General features: G+C 33.9%; 1 protein-coding gene across 7 annotated transcripts in view; it reads left to right on the plus strand.

The window, feature by feature from the left end:
• OXR1 (oxidation resistance 1) overlaps positions 1 to 12,876 on the plus strand; it is a 457,011-nt gene that overhangs the window by 396,568 nt on the left and 47,567 nt on the right. For all 7 annotated transcript variants that reach the window (XM_060115560.1, XM_060115558.1, XM_060115561.1 and 4 more), the window contains 3 exons: positions 2,914 to 3,098; positions 6,077 to 6,837; positions 10,451 to 10,619. In XM_060115560.1, coding sequence (XP_059971543.1) covers positions 2,914 to 3,098; positions 6,077 to 6,837; positions 10,451 to 10,619 — 1,115 coding nt within the window. The remainder of the gene's footprint in view (positions 1 to 2,913; positions 3,099 to 6,076; positions 6,838 to 10,450; positions 10,620 to 12,876) is intronic.

Genomic DNA, 12,876 nt, shown 5'->3' on the forward strand with positions numbered 1-12,876 from the left:
TTTTAGAAATAAACTTTATTTTCTAATAGAAATAATTCCTTCTTGGAAGATTTGTCAAGTAATTGCACATAAGGAATTGGAAGTTACTAATACTAAAGGGAAGTAGGTGCTTAAAGTTTCTGAAGGTCATGTGGATTAAGATATGCTAATTGGAAATCTTTCACTTACAGTATGCTCTTGCTCCTGAAAATATGTCTACATTTATGAAACAGTGTTTAAAAAGAATGAAATGTTAATGGTTTAGTGTGAGTTTATGATTTCAGACTTGATCTTGGCGAAATGAATTTGAGAGGCTACTTTCTGAAGAGACTTTTGTGAATTTTGTGTTGTAATGTTTCTCATGGCTGTCTCTTTTGATTTATGGAGACACCTGACATCTCACAGAATACCTCAAAGAGCTCCAGCTAAAGGCAGAGGGAAAGAAGCTTGAAGAATATATCAGTGCATCCTTCAGTAGTAGCAAATAAGGGTGAATTCCTGGAATATAACATTAGCAGATTGATCATTCCAGTGTTAAGCTATAGGGCTTCAAGCCCCTTGTAATCCAAGTAGTAGAAGTACGGTTTTGAGAGACTTTTCAAATGGCTTCTATAATTACACTACTAAGATTATAGTATTCATATGTATAGTGAATTAAAGTATTATTATTACACTGGGCCTTTTCTATAATACCTAGTAATCATTGTCTTTAATGAAAATCCTCTAAAGCAAAAGATGTAGTGTTATGCCAGTGAACCAAATATTATATCATCATCTTAAAACTAATGCTCAGATGAAATTTATGAAATCAAGAATGACCTGAAGTCTTTCAGAGAACCTGAAGTTTGCTTTCCTTAATCCTTACTGATTGTTTGGTTTCATTTCTCAAATAACTTGCTTGTAGATGTGGTGAGATAGAGGAAGGTATTAAAGATTGGAAATCTTTCAGCTTTTTTATATTGTATATACTCTACCCTTGATTATTTATTTCTTGGATTATCCCTGGCAGAGTAAATGTCCCTGCAACATACTTTATCATCACTCATTGATTTCAGTTGGCATGTGAGCCAGGAATGTATAATGTATATGAATCTGTTTAAAGTATTGATCAAGGGGTGGAATAGGGAGGGTGGGAGGGAAACGCAAAAGGGGGGCGGTATGGGGATATATGTATACATCTAGCTGATTCACTTTGTTATGCAGCAGAAACTAACACAACATTGTAAAGCAATTATACTCCAATAAAGATATTAAAAAATAATAAAATAAAATGTTGATCAAAAGATGTTTAGGCTATGGTTTACATAAAGTTCCTCCTTATTTAGGAGGTCCATAGTCTGAACTAAAAGAAATGCTAGTCAGAGTTTGAGATTGATTCCCTTTCCCCCACCAAAATGCATACACACACATATTCTTCTCTCCAGTATTGCATGCAGTTACTGTAAATAATAAGCGTATTTTATAATCTTGAACATTGGCAATAACTTTTTTTCATTTGTGATTGGGTGACCATTTTTAGTAGGATTTTTCTTCTTATTTTTTTGTTTCTAAAGTTAGTGTCTGTCATAACTTAAGTTTTACATTCTTAAAGTTAAATCAGATAAATTCACAGAGCTGAATATGGACTTGGAAGGTGGGTGTGATACCAAATCAAGCAAGATTTAAGTTTTTCTATTGGTAGCTTCAGAAAAAAAAAGACAACTTTGAAGTAATTATTTGGTTTAGTTTCAGAATTCTGTCTGGCTCTTTATTTTTATTCTTACAGGATGTAGTGGAATGGGAGTTTGAAAATGGGATTAAGAAAGAATGTATACATAACTGAATCACTTTACTGTACAGCAAAAATTAACACAACATTGTAAATTAACTATACTTCAATAAAAATAAATAAAAGAAATAGGATTAAAGAATATTTGGTACTTGAGTTGAAGTGATTATTGTTTGTAACTCAGGTGTGAAAAGATTATAGTAAAAAGCATGGACTGCTTGGATTTTGGATCTTGGTCCTGCCACTTATTAGTTAGCTATGTTATTTATTATTTAGGACAAATTGCCTAGCCTCTCTCAATTTTAATTTCCCCACCTGTATTCTTATCTCAGAGCTATAATTGAACAATAATATATATAAATGAACAATAATACGTATAAAGCATGGTACATACAAAGCATTCAAGAAACATTAGCTAATATTAGTGGGATCAGCTTCTTACATACTTCATTTGGTCATTTGTAAGATGAGAGGGTTGGACTCTTTATATTTTTATCACTATTTGTATAAGTATATTTAAAATTTCATAGCTTTTCATGATTAAAATAATTACTGTATGCCTTAGAAGTAATATAATCTACCTAATTTTACAGATGAAGAAACAACCCCAGAGGCTTTGCTTGCCAGAGGTCACATAACTAGGCAGTAGCAGAATTGAGTGAAACAGATTTTTTTTAAAAGATATTTTAAACAGATTATACTATTTTCCTTTTATAATGGATTGAGTTATCAGCACATTATTTATTAAACCTGCAGTGTGTGCATGAAACTATTTAATACCTGTAGTGACGGAAGAACACAGGAGGCTGTATGCAAGTTAATGTAAAACATGGCTCATGCCTTGAAGGACTTTACAATCCTTCTTATATTACTAAAGTTATCTTGCTGATATAACTCAGCATTTTACTGAGGCTGAAAATTTTAATTCCTGACTTGATTGATTGAAGGTGAATATGATATTCTTTGTATTTTGCTTCTGCTAACAAGGAGAATTTACTGGGAAAATATGGGTGTTATTAAAAACATTTTCATGAGAATGCCATAGTGCTTGACTATACTACTTTTATATGTGGTAGGTGGCCTAACATCAGAGATAAAAATATCTAGAATGATTTTTGAAAATTTAAACTTTGAAGATTAAACATTATTTTCTTTTTTCATCTTAGGGCACAGTCAGTGGTGTGTTGCTAGTTACACCAAATAATATAATGTTTGATCCACATAAAACTGACCCCTTGGTTCAAGAGAATGGCTGTGAGGAATATGGCATCATGTGTCCAATGGAAGAGGTGATGTCAGCTGCAATGTACAAAGAAATTTTCGATAGCAAAATAAAGGAATCCTTACCCATGTAAGAGTGATAATTATACTCCTTTGCAATTTTATTTCATCTAGATAGTTGACCCTGGTCTAATAACTCTGAAGTATTTTTTAATAGTTTTATTATAGCTGCTTTTCATTTTATCATCAGTGAAACAGAAATATATGTAGTATTGAAGAGATTATTCTTACTGCACTAGAATAGTTAGGAATTGTTTTAGATTTATACTTGTATATTTGGTCAGAGAACCTGATATTTAAAAGTAACCTATAGTACTCATTTAATTCAATGTTTACCAGCCCATTTTATTCAGGTAAATTCAAATTATTTTTATTAGTAATTTAAGGTAATATAAGTAATCAAGGGTAGCTTTCAGATTTTCCTTAGAAGAGCCTGAAGAGTTGGGTGTGGGGTTTGGGGGAGGTCACATAAGCAAAGACCTGACATTAATAAAGCCAGAGCAGCTTTGTCTTTTATTGATTTATATGTTTGCACCCTTCTCTCAGAAAAGTATAAAACACAGGGAAGAAGACCCACAGATTGCACAAATTTAAAGAGTTAACCTTGGAATATGCTGGTTAGAGAATTTGTGTGTTTCAGGTAACATAGATGTGTGGCTACAGATCAGCATAGCCTTTGAAAGTAATGTGTTTAACTAAAGGAATAACAGAGAAAAGAGAAGGATAAGAAATAAAAGGAGGGCTTCCCTGGTGGCACAGTGGTTGAGAGTCCACCTACCGATGCAGGGGACACGGGTTCGTGCCCCGGTCCGGGAAGATCCCACATGCCGTGGAGCGGCTGGGCCCATGAGCCATGGCCGCTGAGCCTGCGCGTCCAGAGCCTGTGCTCCGCAACGGGAGAGGCCACAACAGTGAGAGGCCCGCGTACCTCAATCAATCAATCAATCAATCAAATAAATAAAAGGCATACAAACAAAGGAAGGGAAGGACAAAAGAAGAAAATTGATATGTAATAGAAAAGAACTCCCCCATTCCTCCATACATGACTTTGTCAGCAGTTTAAAAACTGGCTTCACTTTAACTGATACTGAGATTTCTATCCCTATAGTAGCCCACAGGGATGATAATGGTTGTTTTAAAATTAACCCCTGTGAGACAGAACTACTTACAAAAGAGACGGAGAGCAAATTATTTTTGTTTCTGAGGCAGACTACATGAGTTGTTAGAATACCTATGGTAGAATAAAATCTTTTATTTAAACAGTCTCCATTATAATGGCCCCCCAGTAGATACTGTTTTGGCTTGGTAAACTCATCCTTAGAGGTGCAGATTATTCCTAGGATTGCCTCTACTGTTAGCTATTTAATATATCATCATCCAAAACCAGTCTCAGCAAATAAAGATTATCGTGGCAGGTGGAGGGGTAAGACAAAGGTGAAGGAGTGAAGGATTAGATTAAAAGAGAAACAAGAAGATTATATGTATGTATATGTTGCCAGTCATTGGTGAGATCCATTTTATCTTGCCCTGCTTTTCCATTTGTATTAGGATGCCTTGGGATTCTATTATGCTGAATGATCCATAACTATTCTACACGGATGCTATAGGGCCCTTCCTCTTGTAAATCACTGTTTTATCATTCACAACATCACCTGGAAAGACCATCTGTTTGATCCAAACCTTTAAAAAAGTTACTCCAAAAGAAATATCTTTCAATGCTGCCTTATGAATTGATTAAAAACAATATTTGGCAACAACTCAGATAATGTCATGTATGGTAAAAATGAGGTGTAAGATTTGATTGGTTTTCTTCTGTCTTACACTGCTTGGGAAGTTAATTGCAGAGGTTGTTCAGGAACTATATTGAACAATAGCAGCATCATTGACATAAAAAGATAAGGTTACAACACTTATCTAAATCTGTATACTGTTAGGTTTACTTAACTTTATCTCACACCTAAGGGTCTTATTAAATCTACAGGTACAGTTTCTCAAAACTTTTGCCAAGTTCCAAGACCCTATATATGCAGTGTTAGGGGCTCACCAGTAGATGACACTATTACACATTTAATAACACAGATTAGATGCTTACATACATTTCTTAAGGTGAATCAGTCAGTACAAGGGAAGCAGAGATAGGGACTGGACTTCAACTAATTAATATTTTTTTAAAAATAAATTTTACCTATCCTATGCACAATGAAAATTATGCATATCATTATAAAAAATATCAAGTACTAGAATAAGAGGGAAAGAGTTACCCAACTTCACCATCCAAAGGTAGCCAATAGATTGTGTGTCGGCTTACTTCCAGTCTTTCCTATTCTCAGACTTGCATAAATGTTAATACTTTTTCCAAAGAACCCATGCAATTTCCATTTATCAGAAACTACTTTTAGCCATCATTTTGAATTGCTGACTTGTATTTCATATAGTGTTTACACTGTCTCCTTCCAGAACTTAAACTGTCTAACCATTGAACATTAGTGCTTGCATATACAAATGCCGTTAAACATGGAAATCTAGAAGTAATGATGAACCATTCAGCTAGTTAATATCTAACCTCTAAGCACTTTTGCCTCAGTTCTATTCAGGTTGGTTTTTAGCTTTGCATTTGAGTCATTTATTTTAGTTTAATTTCTATTTAGATGTAAATAAGCACTGTGTGTGTGTGTGTAATATCAGTCAGTGTATTTTTATTAAGACATTTAAAATTTTAATCAAAATTTTATTTGCATATTTCATCAGTGAATAAATTTTAGTTTAGAATTATAGCTTCACCCAGAACTTATATCTTCAACTTCTCTTCAGGTAGATCAGTTCAGGAAATCTTACATTGATATTTCCCAGATCTTAAGCAGTTGATGCAAAACTTGACTTAATTACATGGTCTATAGGAATCAATCAAATTTTTGATATGCTGTTAAGAGATGTATGCTACATCCTTTTAGGAAAGCCTTTTTAGTGATATTAATTCAGTGTTAAGTTTGTGGAAAATAAAATTCTGCAATTTAAAAAGTAATAACTTTAAATTTTGTTTACTGACAGAGAGATAGATCAGTTATCAGGAAGCGACTTCTGCCATTTAAAGAAAATGACAAGAAATAATACTGATGAAATAGACTCAAGAATTCGCGATGCAGGTAATGATAGTGCTAGCACTGCTCCTAGGAGCACCGAGGAGTCTCTTTCTGAAGATGTGTTCACGGAATCAGAACTCTCTCCTATACGAGAGGAGCTTATTTCTTCAGATGAGCTGCGACAAGATAAATCATCTGGTGCGTCATCAGAATCTGTGCAAACCGTCAGTCAGAGTGGAGTAGAATGTTTGACAGTCGTAACAGAGGCTGCTAGTGCTCCTGACCACTTAAAATCCGATTCTGGACATACTACCAATGAAGTTGGGACTCTTTCTCTTAAAACTGATTTAAATAATCTTGAAATGGCTACTAAGGAAGGAGATCAGACTACAGATAATCTTCAAGAAATATCAGGTCCTAAAGAACAAAGCACAGGTATAAAAGGTAATGCAGACCAGGATTTTCTTCTTAATGAGAATTCATTACACCACGAAGAAGATGAAAAAGAAAGTATGCCCTGTGGGGAAGCAATAGAATTTAAACAAAAGCCAATTGTCAACAAAGGAAAACAAGGAAAGGAGCAAAATCAGGACTCAGAGACTGAGGTAGAAGAGCTACGGAAACTCTGGAAAACCCATACAATGCAACAAACTAAACAGCAAAGGGAAAATATTCAACAGGTGTCACAAAAAGAAATTAAGCATAAAATAGCAACAACCAATATAGAAGGTAAGTGTTAAGGAATATATAAAGTTAGTTTATCTTACTGCATATTGTATCCGTCTTTCCTCACTGACTCAAAAGCTACTGTATCTTAGGCCACTCTGAAGGATGATCTAGTGGCCCTTGACTGATGTTTCTCTGGGCACAAGTACATAGTCTCTGGTTTCTCCTGTCTTATCCCACAGTGGGTTGTACACATAATGAGCATCTTTTCCACCATGTTTAAACATTCCTCACACACTGCATTCTGTCTTTAAACAATTTATTTCTTGAAAGTGCACACAAGTTCCTTAATACCTCTGATTTCTCCATTTCTCTTTAGTTCTTGATGTGTCTCATCATTAAAATACCTTTTAGGGCCTCCCTGGTGGCGCAGTGGTTGAGAGTCCGCCTGCCGCTGCAGGGGACACGGGTTCGTGCCCCAGTCCGGGAAGATCCCACATGCCGTGGAGCGGCTAGGCCCGTGAGCCATGGCCACTGAGCCTGCGCGTCCGGAGCCTGTGCTCCGCAACGGAAGAGACCACAACAGTGAGAGGCCCACATACCGCAAAAAAAAATAATAATAAAATAAAATAAAATACCTTTTTAAATTGCATATATAATATCCTAATTGCAACTTGCAATTGCCGAAGTTGTAATCCCATCATTTTTAAAAAGTGCAATTAGACAAAAAAATCTATTTCTGAAATTCTTTCAAGTATCCACAAGTTCCATCATTGTCTGATTAAATGTTTTCCTTTAAAAAGCAGTACTAAGGATAAATTAAAACACCATTTTGTTTTTTCATACTATTTACTTAGGAAAATTATAGTAATAGTTTGTCTTTTATTTCTAATATACAGTGCTTCCACCTAGTACATTATGGGTTAAAAGGTGTATAACTCAAGTATCTTAGCTAACATTTCTCATATTCTATTGGAGTATTGATTCTAGATTAATCAATACTAGATTTCAGTTTTTTAATTAAAAAAATTTAATTGTTAAAATATACATAAAATAAAAATTACCAGTTTAACCATTTTTACTGTAAAATTTAGTGGCATTAAGTACATTCAACATTGTTGTACAACCATCGCCACCATCCATTTCCAGAACTTTTCCATCTTCCTGAACTGAAGCTCTGTACCCATTAAACTTCCATTCTTTCCCCCCTACATTCCCTGACAACCACCATTCTACTTTTTGTCTCTGTGAATTTGTGTCTCTATCCTAAGTACCTCATATAAGTGGAATTATACCATATTTTCCCTTTTGTGTGTGGCTTATTTCCCTTAGCGTAATGCCTTCAAGTTTCGTCTGTGTTGTACTGTGTCAGAAATTTCTTCCTATTTAAAGCTGAGTAATATTCTACTGTACACAGCACATTTTCTTTATATGTTCATTTGTTGATGGACATTTGGGTTGTTTCCACCTTTCGGCCATTGAGAATAATGCTGCTATGAACATTGGTGTACAAATAATCTGTTCGATTTCCTTCTTTCAATTTTTTGGATATATACCAGAAGTGGATTTGCTGGATCCTATGGTAATTCTGTGTTTAATTTTTTGATGAACAGTTGAGCTGTTTTCCACAATGGCTGCACCATTTTACATTCCTACCAGTAACACACAAAGGTTTGATTCAGTTTTTAAAAACACTGAATTTTCTTTGCATTGCCAAATTTAGGTATACTGAAGACCTAAGGATTATATTCACTAGATGTTAAGGAATTCATTTACTCAAAGCAAGTTCTATAAAAGATTGAATATTTTTTCTTTTGTAATTTTTTTCTTTATTCAGAACTAATGTTCATTAAAGAACATTTGATAAATATAGGAAGTTTTTAGAAAATTTATAAAAATTACTTTGAGTTCATCACCTAGAAATGATCATTGTTAGTATTTGGTGTATTTATCTTTGATCTTTAGTGTGTATGTGTATATACATACACACAGACACATACAATTTTGCTAGTTTTTGTATGTATCTTTACTTACGTGTATTTTTCATATAAAATCGGGATTATATGTAGTGTTGTTTCTTGCTTTTTTTTACTTAGCATATTATGTAATAAACATTTTCCCATGTCATTATACAGTTGACCTTCGAACGACTCAGGGGTTAAGGGGTGACACACACCCCTCTCCCACATTCGAAAATCTATGTATAAGTTTACAGTCAGCCCTCCATATCTGTGGTTCTGCATACATGGATTCAACCAACCATGTATTGTAGTATTATAGTATGTATTATTTGAAGGAGATCTGCATATAAGTGGACCTGTGCAGTTCAAACCTGTGTTGTTCAAGGGTCAACTTGAACCCATATAATTCTTTCATGGTTTTTAATGGCCCTGTAATTTAGCCATTTCTGTATTAAGACATTCAGTTATTAACAATTCATATTATTAAGATATTTCTTTGATGTTATAAAGAATGCTGGCATAAATATCTTTATTTGATATATTTGTGTCTGATAGTTGTCTTATATTTTGAAACTTTGAAAAAGATAAAATGAGGCATTTCCATTTGACCCAATAATATAGTAGACTGCTTTTATTTTATTGGGTTTGTTTGGGTGCAGGGTTTGATGGGAGGGACATCTCACTATGACAAAATACTAAAAGGAGAAAAATTGGTAGGTAGTTTAGATAGGTATTCCTGGATTGTTACCATTTGGTTTCTTCTTTTTGTACCTGTGTATGGAGGGGGGACAAGAAACTTAGTTTTAAGTAACTAATTTTAAGTAACTTGAGATCCTATAATAGGGAAATATTTAAAGTTTCTGATCTTTAGTGACTTTATAATACCATAAAACTTATAAAACTGTAAATATATAAAGCTAAAAATGTACAAATATAATTGTGGGAAAAATGGTAAAAGTTCACTCTTTTAACCTGATGCAAATGTTGGGGCTCAGATAGATTATGTACCTTGCGCAGTATTACACAGAAAAAAAGCCATGACTAGTACCCAGATCTCCTGACTATAACTAAGTGCTTTTTCTTCACAGTATGCCACCTTCGTAAGTTAGTTAATGTCTAGATTGCTGAATTGAACCATGTTGTCAGACTCTCAGTGTGTCATATGTCAGCATCTGGGGTTGGACGAGTTAGAGGTAACTCAGGCTGTCCAAACTGATGGCTGAATCTAGCATATTGTTGTTTTTATCACACCTTCATATGCATATAAAAGCTTCACAAGATTTTTTACTAAATTTTTGTCTGTAACAACCATATTACAGTAAACCTTTGAAAATTCTACAGACTTATTTAGATATTGTTCTAGAAGGCTGATAAAGAACATGCAGAAAATTGCGCATGTGTATGTGATTACTTTAGTGCGGTTGTCACAAACAGAAATTTGACAACGGTTCCTGGATCTTTCGCCTTTTCCCTAACGCTTAGACATAACGTCAGCTCATACTTTGCCTATTAGTTCATTAGTCCTGCTGTACTTGTCACTTTGCCTCTGATGGGAAAAAATACAAGCTACTTCAGAGAATTCAGTAAGTTGACGTTTTATTCTGTAATTATTTGTCAGAAGTTTGGAGATAAGCATTACTTAATCTAAATTATTTTAAATCATTCAAGCATGGTGTATGAGAATTGAATAAACACTGTTTGTGTCTCAATTCTAGGTTCTGCACTTTTAAAAGAAAAGAGGAGGCATCGATTACATAAGTTCTTATGTCTCAGAGTTGGAAAACCTATGAGGAAAACATTTGTATCTCAAGCAAGTGCAACGATGCAACAGTATGCACAGAGAGATAAGAAACATGAATATTGGTTTGCTGTGCCACAAGAAAGGTAAAACAACAACAGAATCTTCAAAACATTATTGAGGTTCCTTGAATTGAAATTATTTTGTATAATACATCCCCCCAGTAGCAAAGTATTGAAATGGTTTATGATTAAAACCTGACACTAAATCTATTCAAAATCGTTTAGCTCCTCTTTTACACTCTTTAATTTACCCCATTTCTAATTTTAGTCCCTTTCATGGTTTGATGCAAAAAATGTGAACATATACCTAGTTTTAATAGTAAAGAAACTTACTTAAAATGTCTTAGATCAAGAAGGTTCATCAAAATACTAACTGGTACAGCCCCTACCTCAAGGCAGGTAATGATGTATAATTTCCTTCTTAAAAATTTCATCAAATGCTTACTGAATGCCTACTATAGAATACATAGCACTAAATTAGCTACTAAAAGGATGTGGTCCTCAACCTATTTTTTATACCCACTACACAGTAAAATTTTTCATCTTAAGTTTAAGCAATTCTAAAGGATGTCTGTCACCACTGCATTGTAAATATTGACATTTTAAGTTAAAACTTGCATTTATACTTTAAATATACTCAGTAGGATCTAAACATTGTTATCAGTTTGCCCTCTACCATTATCCATTTAAACACCACTTGAATGTGCTCTTTAACAGTTAGAATTTGCATCGTTACTTTTTCTCTTTGAATTTGTATTTTAATTATACCTCCTCATAGAATCTTACTCTAAGGTACTATATTTTTATTCCCTTTTACATTTTTTGCAACAAATTACCTGTACTTACACATTTATCTGTATGTGTTTGTGTGTGTACTGGAATTACATTTATTTAAAAATTTTCTGTGATTATTGTCAAAAGAGTAAAGGGTCTAAGGCCTACCCTACCTTGCTAACAAGTTGGCCTGCCTCAGTTTAATGCATGCTGGCAGAAAACAGAGTCACAATGGCAGCAGTCACAGTACCAGCACTTGTATGAGTTCTTTGAGCTTCAGTCGCCACAGTTGGATGTGAAGAAGGCCAAGTGACAGCTACATGTGCCATGGGTTATGTTAAAGAAGAGGAACCATAAGTTTAGGGAACTTAAACCTTTTATAATGTACAGTAAGCATGGTTACCCTTTGCTCCAGAGTAAGGTACTATTTCTCCTTCTAAAACTATGCTATGCTTTGTTTCCTGTTCTAACATACTTGAAAAGGTAGTGCTGAACAAAGATACACAATGCCTCTGCTCACAATACATGTGGAAATCAAAGAGGAAATTGTCTATCAACAACTGCATTATTCCAAATGTTAATTAAACACAAGAAAATTTTATCATTACAATTATTACTAATAAACAACTCATCAAAGCAACATAAATTATAAATTGTCATAATTATTACATATAAAAAAGTAAAATATAGGAAATGCCTTAATGAAATATTTAGGGCTTTCCTCCAATTAGTTTATGTATCCATTGATGATATTGTTCATTGAAATGATGAGATAGGATTCAGCCCCTCAGTTCTACCCCCTCCCTTTTTTCTTTTTATTACAAGTATTGAGAAACTTTGTTCATAAAAAAGTCTATGAGACTGAAAATTTTTATTATAATAATGTCACTCAATTCTTTAAACATGTTTCTATTTATATTCCAAAATTACTTACCTTTCATCAAAATTATTTTTAGTGACCATTAGTGAACAGCTTCATTAAAAACTCCTCCAGTTTTATGGAAATCAGTGAATTAGAAACCACCTGATATGCCAAAGGACTTGTTGTCCAGTCTTTTAAAACTTTTCCCCATCTCAGTACCAACTTTGGGCAACCAGGAAGTTTTTACAGTTTATGGCATGTAAAATTCTGGATGACTGATGATAGTGCTTTAGTGAAAGCAGAGAACAGGCAATCTGTAAGATATCTTGACCACACTGTTCTCAGGCAGCTTAGTATAAGATTAACATATGGAAGCAGAATATAAGAGATCACTTCCCTTAGGACTATCTTATGTGTCTGTGTACCTCTTGGAAAGTCTTTATATGTTGCTCTGAAGACTGTTGCTTTCAGGAATATAATAATAAAATTCTTCTCTCTCCCCCCTCACCTAAATATACAGTACAGTCTGTGCATTCAACAAACTGTGATTAGAATAATTTAAAAATATGGTATGATTTGCATAATTCATGAGTACATGAAAGGCAAAGAGCCAGATACTCAGATCTGCCAACGATACCAAGATGATTACAATGAAATATTCAACCCTATTATATCTTTAGTTAAAAATAATTTAAGGATTTGTTT

This window comes from Mesoplodon densirostris, chromosome 13 (assembly GCF_025265405.1).
Source record: "Mesoplodon densirostris isolate mMesDen1 chromosome 13, mMesDen1 primary haplotype, whole genome shotgun sequence".
NCBI classification, from domain to species: domain Eukaryota; kingdom Metazoa; phylum Chordata; class Mammalia; order Artiodactyla; family Ziphiidae; genus Mesoplodon; species Mesoplodon densirostris.